General features: G+C 36.5%; 1 protein-coding gene across 1 annotated transcript in view; it reads right to left on the minus strand.

The window, feature by feature from the left end:
• The window catches only part of LRRC9 (leucine rich repeat containing 9), a 120,505-nt gene that overhangs the window by 66,212 nt on the left and 27,690 nt on the right, over window positions 1–26,603 (minus strand). The window contains exons 8-15 of the mRNA XM_086320436.1: window positions 21,940–22,095; window positions 19,122–19,318; window positions 18,071–18,202; window positions 10,205–10,381; window positions 9,758–9,875; window positions 7,527–7,659; window positions 6,195–6,317; window positions 5,471–5,586 (exon numbers count right to left, since the gene is read on the minus strand). Of these exons, the coding sequence (XP_086176562.1) occupies window positions 5,471–5,586; window positions 6,195–6,317; window positions 7,527–7,659; window positions 9,758–9,875; window positions 10,205–10,381; window positions 18,071–18,202; window positions 19,122–19,318; window positions 21,940–22,095 (1,152 nt within the window). The remainder of the gene's footprint in view (window positions 1–5,470; window positions 5,587–6,194; window positions 6,318–7,526; window positions 7,660–9,757; window positions 9,876–10,204; window positions 10,382–18,070; window positions 18,203–19,121; window positions 19,319–21,939; window positions 22,096–26,603) is intronic.

The following is a 26,603-nucleotide window of genomic DNA, read 5'->3' on the forward strand; positions in this document are numbered from 1 at the left end:
TAATGATAAAGGAATTAAGAAAAGGAAACTTCCCAGAGTTAAAGGAAACATTTGATCTTCAGATTAAAACAGCTCATAAAGGGGCAAGCAGGATGATGGAGCTCTTATCTTTGCTGACATCACTTTGTTGTGAAGTCAGTCACAACAGCAGGGACTTGGCCTCTCCACTTCTTGTTATTTCAGTTATTTTGTTTTCTGTTTGTTTGGGTTTCTGTGTCTTTTGCTGGGAGTGTATTTGACTGATAGAATTCTCTTCATAACAACATAAAATATAAATGCCCAGAACTATATAAGAAATATAAAAAGAAATGTTTAAGACCCATATAAAGGAAAATATGGGACAGGACTTGAGTAAATGGAATAACGTTATCATGTTCCTGGATGAGAGGCCCAATACTACACAGAAGTCAGTTCACCCCAAATTAAATTTAAATTCAATACACTTACAATCAAATCCTAGTAGGACATTTAAATAGAACTTAACAAGATGTTTCAAAATTTAATTTGGGAATGAAAACGGTCAAGAATGTGTACGTGCATGCTAGGTCGCTTCAGTCATGTCCGACTCTGCAACCCAATGGACCATAGCCCGCCAGGCTCCTCTGTCCATGGGATTCTACAAGCAAGAATACTGGAGTGGGTTTCCATGCCCTTCTAATGTTCAAGAATAGGCAAGAAATTTTTAAAAAAATAAGTGGAAGAGAATTTGCCTTATCACATATCCAAACATATCATCCAGTTGTAATAACGAAAATAAGATGGTAGGGGTCCAAGATTAGACCAAGAGATCAATGGAATAGAATATAAGGATCTGTATATATTAAAATAATTTTAATAATAAAGAAAATATTTCAAAATAGAGTAAAAAAGATTGAAACAAACCCACAAAGCTATTAACAGTGAATGCCTTAATGAAAGGGAGTGGGGTAGGACTGAGGTGAAAGCAGATTTTCATGTGTATTCTTTTTTTTTTTTTTTATGTATTTTTATTTATTTTTTTTATAATTTTATTTTATTTTTAAACTTTACATAATTGTATTAGTTTTGCCAAATATCAAAATGAATCCATCACAGGTATACATGTGCTCCCCATCATGTGTATTCTATATTTTGCAATAAGTTTGAATTTTTTCTAGTGAGACTACAGCTATATACTACTCATGTAATATATTTTCAAAATAAAAAATTTAGGTGTCATAATGATTTTCTTTGAAAATTAAATCCCTCACAGAATAATCACTTTACATTTATATATAGGCATACCTCATTCTGTTGCATTTTACTTTATTGGATTTCTAACAAATTGAAGGCATCAATCAAGTCTATTGGTGCTATTTTCCAACAGCATTTGCTCACTTCATGTCTCTGTCACATCTGGTAATCCTCATAATATTTCAAAGTTTTTCACTAAGATTATATTTGTTATGGTGATCTGTGATGTTACTATTGTAATGCTTTTGGGTTGCCACAAACCATGCTCATATAAGACAGTGAACTGTGTTTGGAGTACTCCATTGACCAGCCATTTCCCTGCCTCTCTCCCTCTCTTTGGGCCTCCCTATTCCCTGAGATCAATGAAGGCAATGGCACCCCACTCCAGTACTCTTGCTTGGAAAATCCCATGGACGGAGGAGCCTTGTCAGGCTGCAATCCATGGGGTCGCTAAGAGTTGGACACGACTGAGCGATTTCACTTTCACTTTTCACTTTCATGCATTGGAGAAGGAAATCGCAGCCCACTCCAGTGTTCTTGCCTGGAGAATCCCAGGGACGGGGGAGCCTGGTGGGCTGCCGTATATGGGGTCACATAGAGTCGGACACGACTGAAGTGACTTAGCATAGCATTCCCTGAGATAGAACAATCTTAAAATTAAAATTTAGAAAATTAATTACCTTAGAATGGCTTCTCACTGCTCAAGTGAAAGGAAAAGTCACATACCTCTCACTTTAAATCAAAAGCTAGAATGACTGAGTTTAGTGAGGAAGGCATGTTGAACACTGAGACAGGCTGAAAGCTATGCCTCTTGCTCCAAACAGTCAAGTTTTGAATGCAAAGGAGAAGTTTTGAAGAAAATTAAAAGTACCACTCCAGTGAACATATGAATGTAAAAAAAGTGAAACAGTCTTATTACTGATATGGAAAATGATTTTGTGCTCTGGATGGAAGATCAAATCAGTCACAATATTCCCTTTAGTCAAAGCCTAAACCACAAAAAAATCCTCTCTTCAATTCTATGAAGGCTGAGAGAGGTCAGAAAGTTGCAGAAGAAAAGTTTGAAGCTAGCTGAGCCTGGTTCATGAAGTTTAAGGAAAGAAGAGATCTCCCTAACATAGAGAGCAAAGTGAATCAGCAAGTGCTGATGTAGAAGCTGCCGCAAGATATCCAGAATATCTAGCTAAGATCACTAATATAGGTAACTACACTAATACATAGATTTTCAATATAGATGAGACAGCACTCTATTAGAAGATGCCATCTAGGATTTTCTATTAAAAGAAGATGCCATCTAGGATTTTCATAGCACTGAAGTCAGTGCTCAGCTTTAGAGATTCAAAGGTCAAGCTGACTCTCTTGTTAGGGGCTCTTTTAGTTGAAGCTAATGCTCATTTACCATTCTGGACACCCTACGGCACTTAAGAATTATGCTAAATCTACTCTACCTGTGATCTATAAATGGGACCAAAAAAGCCTGGATGACAGCACATTTGTTTACAACATGGTTTGCTGAATATTTTAAGACCCCTGTCTAGACCTACTGCTCAGAAAAAAAAAAAAAAAAGGATTTCTTTTAAAATACTACTGCCTATTGACAATGAACCTGGTTACCCAAGAGCTCTGATGGAGATGCGCAATGAGATTTACACTGCTTTCATGCTCACTAACGTAACATTCCTTCTGCAGCCCATGGATCAAGGACTAATTTCTACTTTCAAGTCTTATTATTTAAGAAATACATTTCATAAGGCTGTAGTTGCCAGTTTTTAATTCCAATCTCAAAGAAGGGCAGTGCCAAAGAATGTTCAAACTACTGCACAACTGCACTCATTTCACATGCTAGCAAAGTAATGCTCAAAATTCTCCAAGCTAGGCTTCAACAGTACGTGTACTGAGAACTCCCAGATGTTCAAATGGGCTTAGAAAAGGCAGAGGAACCAGAGATCAAATTCCAAGTATCCACTGGATCATAGAAAAATCAAGAGGATTCCAGAAAAATATCTACTTCTGCTTCATTGACCATGCTAAAGACTGACTGCATGGGTCACAACAAAATGTAGAAAATTCTTCAAGAGATGGGAATCTCAGGCCACCTGACCTGCCTCCTGTGAAACCTGTATGCAGGTCAAGAAGCAACAGTTAGAACCAGGCACAGAACAACAGACTGGTTCTAAATTGAGCAAGAAGTATATCAAGGCTACATATTGTCACCCTGCTTATTTAACTTATATGCAGAGTGCATCATGAGAAATGCCAGGCTGGATGAAGCGCAAGCTGGAATCAAGAGTACCAGGAGAAATATCAATAACCTCAGATATGCAGATGACACCACCCTTATGGCAGAAAGCAAAGAGGAACTAAAGAGCCTCTTGATGAAGGTGAAAGAGGACAGTGAAAAAAGCTGGCTTAAAACAACATTCAAAAAAACTCATGGCATCTGGTCCCATCACTTCATGGCAAAGAGATGTGGACACAATGGAAATAGTGACATTTTATTTTCTTGGGCTCCAAAATCACTGCAGATGGTGACTGCAGCCATGAAATTAAAAGATGCTTGCTCCTTGGAAGAAAAGCTATGACAAACTCAGACAGTGTATTAAAAACCAGAGACATCATTTTGATTACAAAGGTCCATCTAATCAAAGCTATGGTTTTCCAGTAGTCATGTATGGATGTGAGAGTTGGACTATAAAGAAAGTTGAGTGCCAAAGAACTGATGCTTTTGAACTGTGGTGTTGTAGAAGACTCTTGAGAGTTCCTTGGACTGCAAGGTGATCAAACTAGTCTATCCTAAAGGAAATCAGTCCTGAATTTTCATTGGAAGGACTGATGCTGAAGCTGAAACTCCAATACTTTGGTCACCTGATGTGAAGAGCTGATTCATTAGAAAAGACCTTGATGCTGGGAAAGACTGAAGGCAGGAGGAGAAGGGGATAACAGAGGATGAGATGGTTGGATGGCATCACTGACTCAATGGACATGAGTTTGAGTAAGCTCCAGGAGATGGTGAAGGACAGGGAAGCCTGGCATACTGTAGTCCATGGAGTTGCAAAGAGTCGGACACAACTGAGCGACTGAACAACAACAACAATAGCTGCCATAGATAGAGATTTTCCTGAGGTTATCTGAGCAAAGGAAATTGAAAACTTTTTGGAAAGGATTTACCATCCTATATGTCATTAAGAACATACATGATTCATGGAGAGTTCAAAATATCAATAGTAACAGGAATTTAAGTTAAGACTTCCCTTGTGGCTCAGATGGTAAAGCATCTGCCTACAATGTGGGAGACCCGGGTTTGATCCCTGGGTCAGGAAGATCCTCTGGAGAAGGAAACAGCAACCCACTCCAGTACTCTTGCCTGGAAAATCCCATGGACGGAGGAGCCTGGTAGGCTACAGTCCATGGGGTTGCAAAGAGTCAGACACGACTGAGCGACTTCACTTTCTTTCTTTCAAGACTTCAGTGGAGGAAGCATTTGCAGATATAGTGGAAACAGCAACAGAACTAGACATAGAGCCCAAGATATGACTGAAATCCTACAATCTCATGATAAAACCTTACAGATGAGGAGTTTCTTCTTACAGATGAGCAAAGAAAATGGTTTCCACTCCTGGTGAAGATGCTGTGAAGACTGTTGAAGTGACAACAAAGGATTTAGGATACTTCATAAACTTAGTTGGTAAAGCAGTGGAAGGATCTGAGAGGACTGACTCCAATTCTGAAAAAAGTTCTGTGGGTAAAATGCTATCAAACAGCACTGCAATGCTACAGATAGGTCATTCATGAAAGGAAAAGACAACACATGCAGCAAACTTCATTGTTACCTTAGTTTAAGAAATTGTCACAGCTACCAGTTATCTTTAGCAACTACCACCTGATTAGTCAGCAGCCATCAACATGGAGCCAAGATCCTCTAGCAGCAAAAAGGTTATGACTCACTGGGCTCAGATGATGATTCACATTTTTTAGCAATAAAGTCTACTGTTTTATGAAGGTATGTATATTTTTTAGACATTTCATATGTAATAGACTACAGTAAGTATAAAGGCAAGTTTTACATGCACTGGGAAACCAAAAATTAGTGTGACTATTGCAATATTTACTTTATTGCAGGGTCTGAAACTGAACCCACAATATTTCTGAGGTATGCCTGTACATATAATATAGCATAAACTCGACATAACATTATTAGGCTTCAAATTACTGTTCTGTTCTCATTTAAGGAATTCCAGTTTTAAAAATGCATTCATACCACTGTAATATACTCAAATTCCACGATGTATTCAGGCAAAACAAGGTCATGATCAAAGACAAACCACTTGCACTGCCGAACACTGCAATCACAGTTTCTTTGTCCCATGATAGAATCTAGGATAAAATAAAAATAAAAACAAGCAAAATAAATAAACACTCTTCAAAGTGAAACGTAACATACACTTTTCACCCTTACACAGATTAATAAACAACAAACTCAAAATATCATGTTATTGAGGTTTTTTTCTGTCTTCCTACCATCCTCGATAATTTCTTAATTCTATCAAGACTAGTCACCCTTTCACTATACAGACTAGTAGGGTTTAGTTTTATTCATATTCTTTTCTTTTTCTTACTTTTTCACTTTTCTAGTCAGAATTTGCCCATATAGTTTTTGATAAATATATTACTCTAAAACCTTTGTTGTTAAAAGTTGGGTAGGCTCTATCTTTTGAAATACATACAATATATTATGCACATATGTGTGTGTATAAAATAGAAAAGAAACTTTTACAAAATAAAATATCTATGCACAGAAATATAAAACTGTCATTGAAGTAGGGAACAGAAATACAGAAGTTCATTAGTGGCTAGGAACATGGTTTTACAGAGAAGTTTATAAGCTTTGTTAGATAGAGGTTAAATTATAAGCATATCTTTATTAAATGAAAATATTCTGTAGTCAGAAAGATGAAAAAAGATTTATTTCATGGCAGACATACTTAGTAAATATTTTCGAGGAATGAACACTGAATTAATCATTGGGTAGTTGGCTTGACTGATGGAGTCGTGATCATGAGCCTGAACACTCTGGCCAAGGAAAACCTTTGTAATCAAGAGGATGCCTAATATGAAAAAACAAAACATTTTAACATGAATTCATCTTAACAATTTTCCAATTTTACCTTCCTTACTGGCCCCAGACTTGATTGTATATTTATTCTGTAAAGGTAGGGATCCTAGCTATCCGTACAGCACATAGCACACTGCTTGATCCAAAATAGAGGAGCTCAATAAATATTTGTTGAATAAATAAAATGGTTATAAAAGAGGATTCCTGTGACTATATAAAGCAAAGCTTTACAGACAAGAAAGAAGGAAATAAGGCAATATTTAACAATATTTTCATGAAGTAATTTAAGAAATTTGTTGTTCTTGTTAACTGGGTAAAAATTCATCCCTGTATCATCAGTATCTAGCACATAGCACTCAATATGTCTACTGAATGGTGAACATTTCCTTTCCCTTAAATTATTAAGGAACCTTGAAATTCACCAACTTCTTAGAGTCACTGAATCCTATGAAGTAACTTGTAATTACTATGCATAAAGTATTCAGGTACTTCTTAAAACTATGTACAAGCTATGAAATGTAAATCGGGAGAACCTAACTGTTTTGTCCCTTGAACTGCAAGATCAAACCAGTCAGTCCTAAAGGAAATCAATTTTGAATACTCATTGGAGGGACTGATGCTGAAAAGCTGAAGCTCCAATACTTCGGCCACTTGATGTGAAGAGCCAACTCACTGGAAATAAGACCCTGAGACTGGGAAAAGGTCTTTTGCCAATTTTAGATTTATAACCAGGTTTTTTTACCATCTTATATTTTGTTAATTAAGGACAAATAAGGCCTGACTTCCCGAGTGCTTTATATGATGATTATTACATAAATGGGCAGAGTTCTCTTTTCTCTTTCCAGTGAATCTGGGGTTTGTATGGTGAGTGTGTATAACATATGCATATTTTTAGGACACATCTTAATGAACAAAAGCATATTGTGAAAAGTGTTTATTTCATATAAGAGAGATTAAATATGAGTAACAAATGAATCTCATGCTATTGATGTTGCTGATAATAATCACTCAGTAAATATTTGTTGACAGACTAAGTAGTAGATCAGAAAGTCATGTATTACCTCACTGGTAAATACTAAATAAAAGGGGTTTCAGAAAACTTCCCAGGTTGATAAAATCAAGCATCAAAAATGTTATGAAAGTAATTAATGAATTTGAAGACTCAGAGCTTAAAAGTTCAGAAACTGCGTATTTATAATACCATGTCTGAAGAGCTCATGCTCAAGAGAGTTTTTCTTCTCATCCTTGTACTTTTGCTGTAGTATTTCAATTCTGGGACACTCACATATACTTAAGCTATTAGCAAGAATGACAGCTTCTTTTCTGAGAGGCAGCTATAAAGAAAAAGCAAAGTCTGAGAATTTTTATAAGATTGACAATATTTCAACTTTACTACAGATGGTTTATCACTTTATGTCCATGTGTCTGGGCGAGGAACCTTCAGGTCACTCACTGAAAAGAAGTAGATAAACTTCAGGGACAACTTCATTCCATGAAACCATTCATGTAATGTATTTTAAATGTATATGCAAATAGATCTATGAAATATAATATTCAGTGGATATTACACTGAAGATTCTTATTTAAATAAACAGTCTAATAATTAGTCTAATAGTCTACATTATTTTCCAGATATATCTGATTGTACTAATGTATGGAAATTTTAGCTTGCATTGTGACTAGAGTTATTTCTTTAAAAGTATTTTATCAGGAATATTCATATTACTTGCTATGAAAGCAGCTCTTAAAAAAAAAGAAACAATCTGTTTTTATCAGTTAAAAATAACTAGAGCTAAGAGAGATTATATAATCTGTTTAAGACTGAAGCAGAAATTGTAAAGTCATGATTTAGACTCAGGTCTGCTCCTCCTTGTCACTATCTCGGAGTTTTGAAATTACTGGGTTGGCCAAAAAGTTTGTTTGGGTTTTTCTATACCATCTTTATTTTATTATGGTAAAAAAAAAAAGGTAAAAGCTACCATTTTTAAGTGTATAATTCATTGGTATTAGTATACTCACAATGTTGTACAACTATCACCACTACCTATTTCCAGAATTTCATTCCAAATTAAAGCTGTATACTCATTAAACAATAACTCTCCATCCCTCTATCCTCTCCAACTCCTGGAAAGGTCTACTTTCTGTCTCTACCAATTTGTCTATTCTAGATACTTTATGTAAGCAGGATCAGACAATATTTGTCCCATAGTGGCTTGTTTCTTTTACTTAATATAATGTTTGCAAGGTTCGTCCATGCTATAGCATGTATCAGAATTTCATTTCTTATGACTGAATAATATTCTATTGTATGTATATACCACATTTTATTTATCCATGCATCCGTTAATGGACATTTGAATTCTTTCTACTTTTTGGCTATTGTGACTAATGATGCTATGAACAAGTATCCAAGAACTTTATCATGTATATCTTACTAAATCCTCACCACTCTGTGAAGGAGATACTATTATTACCCTCATTTGCCAGAAAGGATCAAACAGGCACAGAGAGGTGAAGTCACCCAGCTGGTGAGTAGGAAAGCCAAGATTCAAACGCAGCAATATTTTCAGGTTATGTGTGCCACAATGAGAAAAGGATTAGGAAATACTGCTCTATACCCGTGTACTCCAGCTGTCTCATCAAGTGGGTGGAGGACTGAGAAAGGTTGATTGGATGTTTTGGAGCTCATGAGTGATCAAAGATAAAACAGTATCAGTATCAAGGTGGGGAAGATGAAGTGGAGAATAAAGAAATGGTGGTAGTAAAAGTAAAGAGAAAAACAGAATGACAGAAAGCACGGCAGTGTTAAGTGAATGATTTTTTTCAAGATGGAGAAAATCTTGGAGTATTTAAAACAGATTAAAGAAGTGGATTTCAAGATCATTCACAAAAGAATCACAATATAAAATGTAAGATGCCTAAAAAGATTAAATAGGCAATCATAAAGGTAAAATAATTCATGATTAAACCAACCATAGATTGAAAATACTTGGGAAAAAAAAAAAAAAAGAATTTTGTAAAGTTCCAAAAAGCAAAACTTAAGTTTGCCCTGCTTCCACAATTATTTACACAAAATTTATATTGTATTTATAATTCTTTACATAGCATTTACATTATATTAGGTATTATAAGTAATCTAAAGATGATTTAAAGTATACAGAAGGAAGTACATAGGCTATATGCCAACAGAACACCATTTCATATAAGGGACTTGAGCATCCTTGGATTTCAGTATTTGTGGGAGGTCCTGGAACCAATCCCTCTTGAGTACTGAGGGACTGTACTTTTCAGGATAGCACTAACTTTTTTGTGAAACAGTAGAAGTTTGCTATAAATATAAATGAAAGGATTGATAATCAAACTATGCTTAATCAGTAGCAGAGCTTTATTCATCAGGAAGAAAGCATTATTTTGAATAACATTTTATGCTACCTTGCTTGTTTCACTGTCTTTGAATCCTTTTTCAAGTATTTGTAGCAGATGCTTTTTCTTCACTGTAATTTCAGGATCAAAAACATAAAAAAGGCATTCCAGCATCTTTCGATAGCTCCTTAAGAATAATTAATACAAAAAAAGTTTTAGAATTGATTTCAAAAAAGCCTGGCCACAGGTAGGATGACAATATGCCCTAGCCAGGATATTTCCCATTTATGCTGAGTGTCATTCTTAAATTTCCACTCCTCCTCAGTCTCAAAAAGAGCTTCAGTGTGGATAAACCATGAGGTCATCCTAGTCAGGAAGATGCATTAAAGGAACTGTTTACTAACAAGGATATTTTCAATACTGTAAACTTTTAACCAGAAAGACTTTTTGTTGTTGTTGATACAAAATAAAAGCAGACTATTGTAAAAATGTTTCTTATGGAAGTTAGCTTCTTACTCTGAATCATGCATATGTTCATTGTCCAAAAACTTTTGGAATTTCTCTTCAAATTTTAGTCTCAGAATACGGTTATTAACCTTGATGACACGTTTTACTTTCACTCCTGTAATACCATATGTTCTGAAGTCCCACGTACAAAAACGTGACAGAATTAATTCATAGCAGGAATTAAACCTATATGGGAATACAAAATATATACAAAGAAAATAACAGATTTTCCTTAAAATGTTGAGAACACAAAGTTACATATGAAAAAAGTAATAGCCCATATTTTATGTTTCTGCTAAAGATACATGCTGTTTTGTTTCATATACAATCAATAAAAGAACTGCTAAACTCTGAAAGTGTTACTTAGTCATGTCAGACTCTTTGAGACCCCATGGACTGTAGCCTGCCAGCCTCTGTCCGTGGAATTCTCCAGGCAAGAATACAGGAGTGGGTTGCCATTCCCTTCTTCAGAGGCTGCCATTCCCAACCCAGGGATCGAACCTGGGCTTCCTGTACTGCATGGATTCTTTACCATCTGAACCACCAGGGAAGAATAATAGCTCTTTTATTAATAATAATATATTTGTTCTGACTAAAAGATATGGAGCAATCCTCCAATATTGTAATAGTTTCTTTTGGGGGACGTCAGTGAAACTAGACGCTTCTGGCTTGCATCTTACTGGCTACTCTTTCATGATCTTATTTGAAGCTTCTTTTTTCTCTGACAGACTTCTAAATGTTGGATTGCCCCAGGAATCAGTCTCTGGCTCCCCTCTTGTTTCCATAAACCCTATTAATAGGTGATTTCACTTGGTCCTTTGGCAATATATATTTTAAATATATACGTGTATATACATATACACACACACACACACACACACACACATATACACCTATATTTACTATACTAGTAAATTCCAACATTTTATCTTCAGGTGTTACCTTTACCCCACTTAACTGGATATACCCACACTTGAATATCTAACTACCTGCTTGCTATGTTCACTGGAACACGTAATAGGCCTCTCAAATTTAACTCACCCAACACACCTGCCTTTAAACCTGCCCCTCCTGTTTTCCACCTCAGCGTATGGCACCACCATCTAACTAGTGGCTTAGGTTAAAATCCCAGGAATAAATCATGCCTCCACGCTTCTTTACCAATATCCAACTCTTCAGCAAGTCTGTTTGGCTCTATATCTAAAATACATCCTGAATATGACTCTATTTAATCACCACTACTATTATCCTAGTTAAAATCACCATCACCTCTCAGTTGGACTATTGCCATAGCTTCATAACTAGGGATACAGAAGTGAAAGAGGCAGGATTCCTGCTCTCATTGACCCTATAATTCCAAGGGAGTTGGACAAAAAAACAAGACATAATAAATAAAATACATAAACTGACAAGTGCTCTGAATAAAGAAAGGTTTGGGGTAAGGAATGAAGCGTGGGCTACTTAAGAGAGGTCTTGGGTAAGACCTTTGGAGAAGATATTTGAGCTAAGAATTGGAGGAGAAGTAGGGGCCTGCTCTATGAAGATCTCAGAAAAAAGTAACTAAGGGCCCATGTGCTCTCTGCTGCCCTCACCTGGTCGTGCTCAAAGTAATTCTGGCCCTGTCTTACAGTAGCACAGAATTTAGATTAATTTGAAATTTAAGATAAGGAGGATCAACTGTATGGTGACTCCAGTGATAAAAAATCTGCCTTCCAATGCAGGAGATGCAGGTTTGATCCCTGGGTCAGGAAGATCTCCTGGAGTAGGAAATGCCAACCCACTCCAGTATTCTTGCCTGGAAAAGTCCATGGACAGAGGGGCTTGGTGGGCTACAGTGCATGAGGTCACAAAGAGTCAGATATGACTGAATGACTGAGCATGCGCTTAATGGTATGGTGACAGATGGAAACTAAATTTTTGGTGGTGAGCACGCTATAATGTATACAAAAGTATATGTATACTGTTGTACACATGAAACATATAATATTATAAACCAATGTTACTTTAATGAAAAAGAAGTTAAAAAAATTTTTTTTCCCAAAGAGAAACAAAGAAAAACAAATCTCAACATCTGGAACACTGGAACACTGGCACCAATGGTGCACACTCCCAGAAAGATCCATCTGATGAAGCAGATGAAAGCCGTCACTGTCTTTTCCCACAACATTGTAGAATGGACATTGACCGTGGGAATTGTTGTAGGAAAGAGCCATTCTGACTCCATGATGGATCTCTTTCTTTGACTTTAACCTTTGTTTTTTATTGCTTGCATGCTCAACGAATGGACAATTACTCATTTCTAGTCTGGTCTTCCAGGAATGCAAGAACCAGAAATGGCACAGGAAACTCTAAGTAGTATGATCCTTTCATAGAGCTTTTCTTTGTCTGAGAATTAATCAGTTGATCCCTTCTTTATATGAAATTCCTAGAGCCTTGGAGATAGAGAACCCTAGTACGAAGAGGACAAGGGCTCTGCTATCCGGGGTCACAGAAGTAAAGCAATTCATTCAATCACCTGGCCACACTGTGTGCATGGGGAAACATCATTCAGAGGCTGGAATACTGCTGGAGGAGGGAGAACAGACCTATACTGACAGAGAATTAATGAGACTTACAATATCGTCCATACCTCATGGAGGATGGTAACTTCTCACAGCTGAATATATGCTACTGCACTGGGGAGCACGGCAGCACTGCTCTGAGGTATCTGCATTTTAGTCTGAACCTGAAATCCTGACACCAAGACTCTCTAGGGCTTTGTATAAAATAATATTGAAATCTGCTACACCTTTCCTTCAGAGAGTCCCGTAGATTTAAGGGCAAAATTCAAACTGCCCAGCCTAGCCTGTAAGACTGTTAATGATCAGGCCCTTGTCACGTGAAACTACTGAGTTCTCGAGATGTGTTAAACTACTTACACACCCTTTCACGTGCTGTTGTTGCCTCTGCATGCAAAGTCCTTCCTCTAATTCTTTGTATAGTTAACGTCTATCTGTCCTTCAAAATTCAGATCAGAGCATCTCCCTCAAGTGCCCCACTTACCACTAGCACCTAGTATAGAATGTGACTTATGGTAGAAGCTTAATGGATGACTGCTGAGCAAGTGAACAAAATAGAAAAGACTCAAAAATTAAAAAGATTCAGTCTCTATATTCACTGAGTTTATAAACCAACAAAGTGAAAAAGTAATAGGTCAAGTATAAGCAAAATTATAGAGTATAAAAGAGATACAAATCAGTGCTACGAAGATTCAAAAAGAAGAAAGAATAACAATGACAACAGATGATGGGATTGAAAAGAATATCCCTCACAAAGGGCTGGGGATGTAAGGCATTCTGGGGGAAGGAAGCAAAACAAAGAAAACCACCTACGTGATGGTGTACCAGGTATACTCCAAAAGCAGTGAGGCATGCATAGTTTAGCTGACTCTGAAGCAGTTTGAAAAAGTTTTAAGGTAATTCGGAGATGCTACAGTGAAGGACACTGAATGTCAGTGAAGAGTTAGAATGTAATTTGGAAGATAACAAGTTGGTACAAGAGGCTTTTATTATTTTTAACAGAGTGCTTGGCGTAGGAAGGGAGCATATGGGAAACTAGGTGTCTTTACTGACTGGCTGGTAAACGCTGAGTGCCCACTACAGACAAACACTATACTAGATGCTGCAATAGTCTGAAGTAAAAGTGTCAGTTACTCAGCTGTGTCCAACTCTTTGTGATCTCATGGACTGCAGCCTGCCAGGCTCCTCTGTTCGTGAAATTCGCCAGGCTAGAATACTGCAATAGTCTAAGAGGAAGGTTATGAGGGCAGGTAATTTTGTTACAAAGGAGAGAATGAATTCAAGAGACATTATGGAGAGAAGCTGAGGGTCTTGTTTAGACTGATTAGATATGAATATTGAGGAAGAGAATAGAGTCAAGAATAACTTCAGTGTTTATTGTGCCTCCACGACTAAGACAATGGCAGGACTACAAACAGGAATGGAGGAGCCAGAGGAAAAGGATGGTATGCAGGCAGGATGAGGAAAACAAAAGCAAAAAGATTAAGGACTAAAGATTTTTACATTAACTTGTCTAATCTTAGCGGTCGCCTTTTGTGGTAGACTTTCATTTTTCTTATTTTACAGATAACGTTCAGATGGATTACATAACTGCTTTAAGACTATGCAGATAGAGTGTGAACCTAGGCTTTCTGATTCTAACCCCACTTATTATTACTCTCTGGCTGAGTTCCCTTTCAAATGTGTTGAGTGTGCCTTGCCGTTGGACATTGGGCTAGATTCAGCACTGGTGCAAAGGAGAAAAAATTAAGTAATTTTGACAGTGCAGGTGCAGCAGAAATGATCAAGGGAGAGTGTAAAAAGAAAAGCAGGAAGTGTCTAAGTACAAAAATTAACTAGAGAGGTGAGGTTATAAGAAAGGAATTGCTAAAAGCATCAAAATCTGCAGAGGTTAGGAGAGTGAAGGCCCCTCATTTCACTGGGTGCCCTCACTCATTCAATGAGACTGAATGTGTGAGCATCCATAGTGGTGATACGCACATAAACTAAGGTATTCAGTTACACTGAGAGACGCCTACAAATGTTCACGAATACACAAATGATGTACTCGTCTAGCATAGTAGAATGCATATGATTTTAAATGGAGCTTAATAAAATACATTAAAATGCACTTCAAAATCCTGAACAAGCATTTAGTAAGTACGTTAGCTTGCTGACTTACACCATATCAAAACCAAATATAAAACAGTATAAAGCAAAAAGTCTAAGTTTCTGTAGCTGCCTAAAACAGGGCAGCACGAAATGTTTATAAATAAAAAGATTAATTACTAAGTTATTTTATAGACAAAATTGAACCTGTTAAGTATCTATAAATTGATATGGAGACTTCAATTAGTAGTTACTGATTGAATTCAGCTACCCCTATACTAGATTTATAAGGCATGTTCTGTCTGTCCCCAGGGAGCTCACAGAGTCACATATTTTGTTCTATGGTACTTAGAAGTGATTTCTTTACATTGTAAATGCCCTGTATCTATAACTAGGTTAAAAGCTTCTCAACTACGAGGACAGTATCTTTGATGCTTTGGAGTCCCCGTTTGATAAATGCTGTCTGATGTCAATAGGTAACTAAATTGGCAATGCACAGGTAAATAATACGATCTGTAACGAAAATGCTATAGTGGCAAGTCTACTCAACAGGCAAGTCTCTGTAAAGTCGGGACTTTTTTAAACTGAAAAATAAAGCTCTTTAATTTTATAGAAGAAATGAAGCTAAGAAATATGCAGCGATACACAATTAGAAATCTGCAATGCTCTTGTACTATAAACAAAGGTTTTTTTGGTAAAAAACTATATTTTCCAGTTTATATTTATAGTTTATATAAATATACAGATATTTATATAAACTTTATATTTATAGTTCTAGCTCTATTCCAGTACTTTTTCATTAAATGGTAAGTCATTGGCTTTAAAAATATTACTAACGATCAGTGTTTAAATAAAGTAACTAGCTATGTGCCACACAGAGTAATTTAAAGCATTTGAACAGTTGTTTCTTAATATACATAAAAGATCAGGGCTAAGGTAGTCGTCAAGCTTGTAATATGGTAAAAATAACCAACAGTTCTTAAAATTCTGCCAACATATATCTGATGGTCTCCTTAAAATGGATCCAGGTTATTCTTATTAAAACCAAGTAAAAATTATTAATGCTTATTAAAAATCCACCAATGACACAGTTACCTAAATGGCTTTTTAGTTATCTTGCTTTTACATATTTTTGTAAAAGCTAATCTACTTGTTTTATAAAGAGCTTACTTTGTGGTAAGTTAAAAAGAAATAAATAACAAAAAAATAACTCATGTAGGTTGAGTGAATACAAATGAATGACTGAAGAATGATGCATACATCCTGCAAGAGACACCATTCAATTCTTACACTTGAAAAATCAAGGCCTCCACTTGTTTACATGGAAAGTGGGGTAACTTTTATATGAAAAGGCACTTTTTATAGGAAAAGTAAAAGTAATAGTTGCTCAATCTTGTCCAACTCTTTGTGACCCAAGGACTGTAGCCCATCAAGCTCCTCTGTCCACGGGGTTCTCCAGGCAAGAATACTGGGGTGGGTTGCCTTCCCTTCTTCAGGGGCTCTTCCCCTACCCAGGCACCCAACCCAGGTCTCCTGCATTGTAGGCAGATTCTTTACCATCTGAGCCACCAGGGAAGCCCACCTTTTATGTTTGTACATAAAAAACAAATTATTATGGTTAAACAAACAGTGATAATCACAGGGCAAGTGGGTGTACTGAAACAAAAGAAAATATTTTAAAATATTCCTTTTCCCTTGGGCAGAGTGTCTTATACTTTTCCACCAAAGTTCCCCAGGAACCTTCAGTAGCTTTTACTCACAGAACTGAGTTAGAGCCTCATCTAATAGAATCAGGGGGCTTGGCTTAAAGTGCGTGCATGCTTGCTGCAGTGCTAAGTCACTTCAGTCGTGTCCAATTCTGCAAAGCCATGGACTGTAGCCTGCCAGGTTCCTCTGTCCATGAAGTTCTTCAGGCAAGAATACTGGAGTAGGTTGCCATGCCTTTTTCAAGGGGATCTTTCCCACCCAGGGATCGAACCCATGTCTCCCTGCAGCTCCTGCATTGCAGGCAGATACTTTCACACATGTTTCTTTCTAAAAGTTACTGAAGTTTTGCATTTTAGTCCATAAAAATCAGTGTTTGTTTCAACACTGACTGTGAGCAAAACCATCCTTGGGGGTGAAATACCAAGTCCATTCTGTAGCTTTAAACATTTCCTGGTTTCTCCCCACAATTCAAGTTTGTAGAATGTTTCTAGAGTTCGAGGGAAATCTTCAGCTCATTCATAGGCTTCTTGATTTTGAGAAAATGATTGCAGAAATGTGAAAGTTGTAATTATGACATTTTTGTGCCAAGGCTCTTTTTTAGGATCATTCTTGAGGGTTGTACCCTCTAGTTGGGCTTCCCCAGTGGCTCAGCAGGAGACACGGTTTCAATCCCAGGGTCAGGAAAATCCCCTGGAGTAGGAAATGGCAACCCACTCCAGTATTTTTGCCTGGGAAATGCCATGGACAGAGAAACCTGGTGGACTACAGTCCATGGGGTTGCAAAGAGTTGGACCCGACTGAGTGACTGCGCGCGCGCGCACACACACACACACACACACACACACACACATACACACATTCTCTAGCTGAAGCAACACAACCACTTCCTTGTTCTACCAGTAGGCCTTGATTCTGAAGTGCAGATGCCTGCTTCTGGCTTCTGTTTTGGGTGGCTATTCTGTTTTTGTCCAGATGGACTTTCCACCCGAATTCCTAGTTTTTAAGTATCTGCCTTATTTTAAAACTCATAAAGTCTACGTGCACCCCGACTCCGGCTAGTTCTAGACGACTAGTTTGACTCTGTGGGCTCCCAGGCAGGATCCTCCAGTGTTTACAACCTGCTGCTGCCAACCCTGCCTTGCCATTCCTTTTCTGCTCTCACTTCTCACCCAGTAGTCAGAAACCAGGGCTATATTCAGTCCAGAAATAAACAGTACAGACACAAAATAAATGCTTAACCATAACTTTTCTAAATTATATTCTGCTCTTGGGCTAAGGGAAATTGAGTAAAAAGTAAAGAATTACTATTAGGATGTTTTCAAGTTAGCTCATGGCAATTGTGTAAACAGAGAAATGTATAGGTGTAAAGTAAGTAACTGCCAATTTTCAGTTGATGAATACTCTATATGGAAAGTGTGTTGAAATGGGACATTTTAAGATTTTTATAAGTTGATATTTTGGTCTATGATCCTAAGCACTTAAGATTAGTTTTAAAGCTATAACTAAATTTCAAAAGATTTACCAGTCATCAGATCGAGTGCCTTCTTCAAAGTGGATATTTCCCACCGTCTCCAATTCAATTAACAAAAATGGGATTAATAAACTATGACTTTTCTTCTTTCGCTTTACTTCAATACGATAAATTGCTTCAATTCTATTTAAGAAAAAAAACAAACATTAAAATTATCTAAAAATCACAACACTAAAATTTATGATAGCTTCTTCTAAGTTGATGTCAAAATATAAGGCTTTCATCAGTGGATAAAGAAAGCTTGATGTTAACAGTTAAACCAAGTAAAAGACATTCTATTTTTGGCAATTATAATCACCTCAAATTTTGTTAACCTCAGAAGAAGTGAAGGTTAGAAGACTCCTGGCTTTACCATTTATGATTCTCAGATTTTAGACAAATCACAACATTTTTCTACTGCAATATCTCAGAAAATAACATTATTGACAGTACTTATACCTGAATAGGCCTTTTTGAGGATTATATGCAAAATATATGTAAAGCTCTTAGAAAAGAATTTGGCACTGAGGAAGAACTCAGTAAGTATTAGTTATTATTTTGTTAGTATTATTATAGGGCAAACTAACTTATCCACTTAGTGCCCTCTTAAGTAAAAGGAAACTCACAGTACTTACTAAGTCTTCTTGATTTCTGTTTCTAGTTGATACTCAACCTGAATTTGTTTCTACATATTTCCAGACAACTTTTGTATGTGCTTTGCCCAGTCTCATCTATGTTGTGAGTTTCTGCACCAGTAGCAGCTAATGTTAGAAAAAACTAATGTTTTTAGTTTGCAGATACTAGAGTAACGGTGCAACAAGAAGCCACTCAAAGGAAATGCACTGTTTCTAGTGAAGTATTGCCTCTGTAAAAAACTAAATTTAGCTTTGAACCAGAGATGCCCATCTCGCCTAAGAACTGGGCTGGAAACACATTTTGTGTTGTACTTCATACTGTAATTCTTTCCATTCCTGAAGGAGAGAATTGGACTCAACTAATGACCTAGAACTTTCTTTTTCTTAATGTTTCAAATTTGAACAACTAGATAATTCATTAAACATACTCATCTAGTTTTTTGTTCCAGAATGTTACCCTTTCATTCAAGGCATTTAGTTTGATCACTATCTTCTGTTGAAGACTTGGTTCTTCTGTGACAGTTTCACAGATTTTTGATTTTTCAAGCTCAGTTACTTTATTGTTATTGGATCTATCATTGTGTCCTTTCCCAGATCCTTTGAGTTCAGTCAGTTCCCGTTCCAACTGTTGAAATCAATGTGCCAGAGAGCAAAATCATTTAGTGGAATCTATTAAATATTTAGTTAACTTAAATTAGTAAAGTAGAAACCTAGATATAAATAAGTCAAACTTCATAAAACCATGGCAAACACATGATTATAACTTTAGTTCAAGTTCAGTCACCCAGTTTCTCTTGCCCAAATGAAAGACAATATTAACTACTTCAAACATAGCAGTCCTCTCAATTGAAAATGAGAAAAGCAAAGAAGTAAATTTTAAAACATTATTGATGAGTTAGCTTCCATTAAAGTAAAATGATAAGAAATGCTGGTTTTGATACAAAGAAAATACCTAAACTAGAAATAATGTGACTTTTACCACTCCTACTTTTCAATTTTTCAACTATTTTGGTATTCTGGGAAAAATTAACATAAAAATACATAAAAGCATGGGTATAGCAGTGCACATTTTTCTCTTTGCCTCAGTCTCCTATATGACTCTGCAAAATAGTTATCAACATAACTATTGATATTTGGGATTTTTTTTTGTTCATAAAGGACTTTTTTGCATTCACTGGTATTTTTAAAATGTATTATATTAAAGTATAAGATTTATCTTTATTATGGAGGTTTTGAACCTTCCCGTAAATTTTGAGCCCAGAGTGAGTGCCTCACTTGCCTTACCCTAACCCCAGTCTTGTAGGATGGATTTCAAGATAAATTGTACTGTACACAGACAGGTATATACAAATAGACTAATTTGTTAAGTTTCCCTACTCCCTTCTCTGTAATGGCTATATATAGTTGTTAAAAAACCAAGTAAGCATATTTTATAAAATTGTTTGTAGTTTATAAAACCTATAGCTATTATTTTTCACATATTAATATATCCATTTGCACATGAAAATGGCAGATAAAGAGTGATTTCCATATACTGGTTCTCCTGTGATTTCTTATTCAAATAATTTAAATTATGTTCATGTTTTAACTTTAAGAATATTTTTTGACTATAACTGAATTTAAACTTGTTCATTTCAGAAAGAGTATTAATGTATTTAAAAACTTGGTTTTTAATGGCTACATACCATTCTATCTTAAGAATGAATAATTCTTCCTGTCTTTTTAAATTTAAACATTTAGGTAGTTTCCAGTTTTTATTATTATTAATAGCACAGTGATGAATATTCTTATATATAAGTATTTATCCAAATCTAGTAGTAGATTTACTGGCTCAAAGGCTATGAGCATTTTTAGACTGTTAGTAATATATATGACCCAATTACACTCTCATCAGTGGTGTAATAGTGTCATACCCATCTTTACCAGGTGGGCTTCCCAGGTGGCTCAGAAGTAAAGAATCTGCCTGCCGATGAAGGAGATGCAGAAGACTCGAGTTCAATCCCTGGGTTGTGAAGATCCCCTGGAGTAGGAAATGACTATCCATTCCAGTATTCTTGCCTGAAAAAATCCCATGGACAGAAGAGCCTAGTGGGCTACAGTCCATGGGGTTGCAAACAGTCAGAAGCGACTGAGCATGCACACATGCATCTTCACCAGGCAGGCTACGACAAATTTATAGGTGAAAATGGTTGCTTGTTGTCTTATTTCATACCCAGAAATTAACAGTCAGACTGAGGTCTTCTTTCAAATGTTTATTAGTCAGTTTTTATTTCTTCTATTGTAAAATGAAAGTTCATGGAATTTGTTCAATTTTTCTATCTGGATATTTCCTTTTTGTTTTGTTTACGAGTACCTTTATCCTAAACAAAATTTTTCAGATTGTCATTTATTATTTATTTTCATTAATGATGCTTTTTAGTACAAAAGCACTTTTTAAAATCAAATCTTAATTCTGTCCTTCATGATTTATAGTGTTTTTCTAGAGTTTATAGTATTTTTCTTATTTGGCAGACTGAGATCAGTCAAATATATTAATCTATATATTCTCTGCCTTTTTATGATTTTATTTTTACATTTAATTATTTTTCCCCATTATATTAGCTTTTGGTAAAGTATAAAGTAAGGACTCAATTCTCCTACTCCCAAGTAGTGTGACTATTTTCGTAACACTATTGTTTAAATACACCATTATTTTCCCATACTTTTTAAATACAATAAATTCTGATACATACAAAATTCTGTTTTGAGGTAATTCTTCATTTTTCAGAGTCCACTTTTAGTAAAGGAAATTCAATTTATTCTAAATAATAAAGGAACATATAACTACTAAAGTATAGCTTGTTATAAAGTTCCCACCATGTTGTATACCTTAATAGTGTTAGTGAAGGAATATTTTAGCTCTTTAAACGAAAAATGAATTTTGAGCACAGCCTGCTGGTATCTAATAAAAATGCAGTGAAATAAGTCTCACAGATCTCTATAACTCAGTGAATCATATTGAATTACCCAGTATTTTTAAAATTCTGTAAATTAATAAGCCTATACCCTTTTTAAATTGCAGACTTCTAAGCACAGAATGAAGCCAAGTTAAGTACCTAGAATCAAAACATTTTCAGGGCAAACTTACTTGAAACTTGGTACTAATGTATATGTATAATTCTATACATATATATAAAATTTAAAAGATAATGCCATCTGCCAGTTTTCTTAAGACATGGCTATTGAAATTTTACGATATTATCTTACATTTTTTTTCAAAAAGTTGAATAATTTTATTCGTTCTTCTGGCAACTTCTGTAATTTACATTTTCGATCATTTAGTTTTTCAAGATCTTCATTAAGATGCCTCTGAACAGTTTTTATACGCATATTGTAATACATTATTTTTTTCATTGCTGTGGTCTAAAAATGAGAAAAAACCCAGAAGGTTAGCTGAAACAAAACATTATAGGTAATTATTAGTGGTATTATATGAGTATGGTGTGTTTATATAAAAATTTAAAGTTTTACATGCTCAGTTACTAATAATATTAGTTGAAATGATAATGGTTATACAGAATTCTCTACTCAAATTTAATAAGCAAAATATAAAAATCTCAAAGATTTTCTCTGTGGGTAATATTTTAAGTGTGGGGCATATTTACATTTACTTTCAGGATGCCAACATAAAGAGAATATAGATAGAACTCAATTTACAAATATCATTTAGGTAATGCAGCAGTACTACTAAAGCTAATGTATTATTCCTATTTGATTAATTGAAAAAATAAATTTAAGATAATAAAAGCAAAGGTAACATTATTCATTTTTTAAAATCATGTTTAAGAAAGAGCATTTCGTGTTTTTTTTTTACAAATTTGTAAAATGATGCTCTAGATGAATTTGTTTTAGATTAAGCAAGTTACTAAACTGTCAATCTAATTCAGTTATCTTGAATTTCTTAATATCAATGGATCATGTAGTTATTAATGCTTATCATGATAAACTGATTAAATCCACCATTAAGTAATACACCAGGCACCAGGAGCTTTGCAGGCACAACTAGCTTCTCCCCATTTTACAGACTGGAAAGTGGAGGCTCGAGAAATCTTGGAAAGCACTTCAGGTTTCTTAAGAGAACCATGGCCAGCCTGCCTCAGAAACTCCTGTTCTTTCCATGGCACCTGGGAGTTTCCTTGACCTTGAGCTTCTTCCTGTTTGGATTTCTTGATATGGGTGTGGTGGATTCTTTACCAGCTGAGCCACTGGGAGTTATATCACATTTGATAAAGACATCATAGTGGTGAACCAGACATGTTCCCAGTACTGCACATGATTTACAGTTTAGTGGGAGGATATAGATCAAGCCCTGAGCCTTTGGAGTGGGAGCACTGACTCCAAGATCCTAGACTACCAGAGAACTAACCCTCAGGTCAGTTCAGTTCAGTCACTCAGTTGTGTCCAACTCATTGTGACCCCAAGGACTGCAGCAGGCCAGGCTTCCCTGTCCATCACCAACTCCTGGAGTTTACTCAAACTCATGTCCACTGAGTCGGTGATGACATCCAACCATCTCATCCTCTGTCATCCCCTTCTCCTCCTGCCTTCAGTCTTTCCCAGCATCAGGGTCTTTTCAAATGAGTCAGCTCTTCACATCAGGTGGTGAAAGTATTGGAGTTTCAGCTTAAGCATCAGTCCTTCCAATGAATATTCAGGACTGATTTCCTTTAGGATGGACTGGTTGGATATCCTTGTGGTCCAAGGGACTCTCAAGAGTCTTCTCTAACACCACATTTCAAAAGCATCAATTCTTCAGCACTTAGCTTTCCTTATAGTCCAAGTCTCACATCCATACATGACTACTGGAAATACCAGAGCTTTGACTAGATGGACCTTTGTTGCCAAAGTAATGTCTCTGATTTTAATATGCTGTCTAGGTTAGTCATGACTTTTCTTCCAAGGAGCAAGCATCATTTAATTTCATGGCTGCAGTCACCATCTGCAGCGATTTTGGAACTCCCAAAAATAGTCTGTCACAATTTCCATTGTTTTCCCATCTATTTGCCATGAAGTGATGGGACCAGATGCCATGATCTTAGTCTTCTGAATGTTGAGTTTTAAGCCAACTTTTTCACTCTCCTCTTTCACTTTCATCAAGAGGCTCTTTAGTTCTTCTTCACTTTCTGCCATAAGTGTGGTGCCATCTACATATCTGACGCTATTGATATTTCTCCTGGCAATCTTGATTCCAGCTTGTGCTTCATCCAGTCCAGCATTTCTCATGATGTACTCTGGACATAAGTTAAATAAGCAGGGTGACAATATACAGCCTTGAAGTTCTCCTTTCCCTATTTGGAACCAGTCTATTTTTCCATGTCCAGAATTTTCCACAGTTTGTTGTGATCCACACAGTCAAAGGCTTTGGCATAGTCAATAAGCAGTAGTAGATGTTTTTCTGGAACTCTCTAGCTTTTTTGATGATCCAACAGATGTTGGCAATTTGATTTCTGGTTCCTCTGCCTTTTCCAAATCCAGCTTGAATCTGGAAGTTCATAGTTCACGTACTGTTGAAGCCTGGCTTGGAGAATTTTGAGCATTACTTTGCTAGCGGAACTAACCCACAGTTCAGTTCAGTTCAGTTCAGTCGCTCAGGCGTGTCCGACTCTTTGTGACCCCAGAATCGCAGCACACCAGGCCTCCCTGTCCATCACCAACTCCCGGAGTTCTCCCAGACTCATGTCCATCGAGTCAGTGATGCCATCCAGCCATCTCATCCTCTGTGGTCCCCTTCTCCTCCTGCCCCCAATCCCTCCCAGCATCAAAGTCTTTTCCAATGAGTCAACTCTTCGTATGAGGTGGCCAAAGTACTGGAGTTTCAGCTTTAGCATCATTCCTTCCAAAGAAATCCCAGGGCTAATCTCCTTCAGAATGGACTGGTTGGATCTCCTTGCAGTCCAAGGGACTCTCAAGAGTCTTCTCCAACACCACAGTTCAAAAGCATCAATTCTTCGGCACTCAGCCTTCTTCACAGTCCAACTCTCACATCCATACATGACCACAGGAAAAACCATAGCCTTGACTAGACGACTAGGGAGTATCAAATAGTGAGAACTCACACAAAGGAAACCACTTGAATACAAGACCCGCATCACCCAACCACCAGTAGCACCTTGTGCAGGACACCTCGTCTAAACAACAAACAAAACAAAAATACAAATGCAATCATCAGCATTTTACCAGTAGTCATGTACAGTTATGAGAGTTGGACTATAAAGAAAGCTGAGCACCGAAGAATTGATGCTTTTGAACTGTGGTGTTGGAGAAGAGTCTTGAGAGTCCCTTGGGCACCAAGGAGATCCAACCAGTCCATCCTAAAGGAAATCAGTCCTGAATACTCATTGGAAGGACTGATACTGAAGCTGAAACTTCAATACTTTGGCCACCTGATGCAAAGAACTGACTCACTAGAAAAGACCCTAATGCTGGGAAAGACTGAAGGCAGAAGGAGAAGGGGCTGACAGGATGAGATGGTTGGATGGGATCACTGACCTGATGGACATGAGTTTGAGTAAGCTCCAGGAGTTGGTGATGGACAGGGAAGCCTGGCGTGCTGCAGTCCATGGGGTTACAAAGAATCAGACATGACTAAGCAGCTGAACTGAAATGAACTGATTCATCAGCAGACAGGATTACCACCTCAGTCAGCCTTGCCCATCAGAGGAAAAACAAACAAACAAACAAAAACTCAGCACAAATCTCACCCTATATGAAGCTTACACAAACCACTGGACCAACCTTAGGAGGGCAGAAACCAAAAGGAAGAAAGAATTCAACCTTGAAGCCTGTAAAAAGGAGACCTCAAACACATTAAGTTAAAAAAAATAATGAAAAGGCAGAGAAAAACTACACAAATGAAGGAACAAACTAGAAACACAGAAGTCCAAATAAATGAAGAGGAAATAGGCAAACTACCTGAAAAAGAACTCAGAATAATGATAGTAAAGATGATTAAAAACCTTGAAAACAGAAAGGAGAAAATGCAAGAATAAATTAACAAAGGCCTAGAAGAATTAAAGAATAAACAAACAGAGACAACACAATTACTGAAATTAAAAATACCCTAGAAGGAATCAATAGCAGAATATCTGAAGCAGAAGAATGAATCACTGAGCTGGAAGATTAAATGGTGGAAATAACTTCTGAAGAAAAGAAAGTAAGAATGAAAAGAACTGAGGACAGTCTCAGAGATCTCTGGGACAATATAAACATATCAACATTCTAATTACAGGGGTCCCAGAAGAAGAAGAAAAAAAGAAAGGGTATGAGAACATTTTTTAAGAGATTATAGTTGAAAATTTCCCCAACATGGAAAAGGAAATAGTTAATCAAGTCCAAGAGGCACAAAGATTACCGTACAGGATAAACCCAAGAAGAAACATGCCAAGACACACACTAATCAAACTAACAAAGACTAAACACAAAGAAAGAATATTAAAAGCAGCAAGGGAAAAGCAACAGGTAACATACAAGGGAAACCCCATATGCTTAACAGCTGATTTTTCAGCAGAAACTCTGCAGGCCAGAAGGGAATGGCAGGATATATTTAAAGTACTGAAAGGGAAAAATCTATAGCCAAGATTACTGTACCTGGGAAGGATCTCATTCAAAATTGATGGAGAAATAAAAAGCTTTTCAGACAAACAAAGTTAAAGAGAATTCAGTACCACCAAACCAGCTTTACAACAAATGTTAAAGGGACTTTATAGTCAAGAAATATAAGAGAAGAAAAAATATCTACAAAGTCAACCCCAAACAATTAAGAAAATGGCAATAGGAACATATATATCAATAATTACTTTAAATGTAAATAAGCTAAATGTTCCAAACAAAAGACACAGACTGGCTGAATGAATACAAAAACAAGACCTAAA

Source organism: Bos grunniens, chromosome 10 (genome assembly GCF_055505025.1).
Source record: "Bos grunniens cultivar Pamir isolate PY7600 chromosome 10, Bosgru_T2T1.0, whole genome shotgun sequence".
NCBI lineage: Eukaryota > Metazoa > Chordata > Mammalia > Artiodactyla > Bovidae > Bos > Bos grunniens.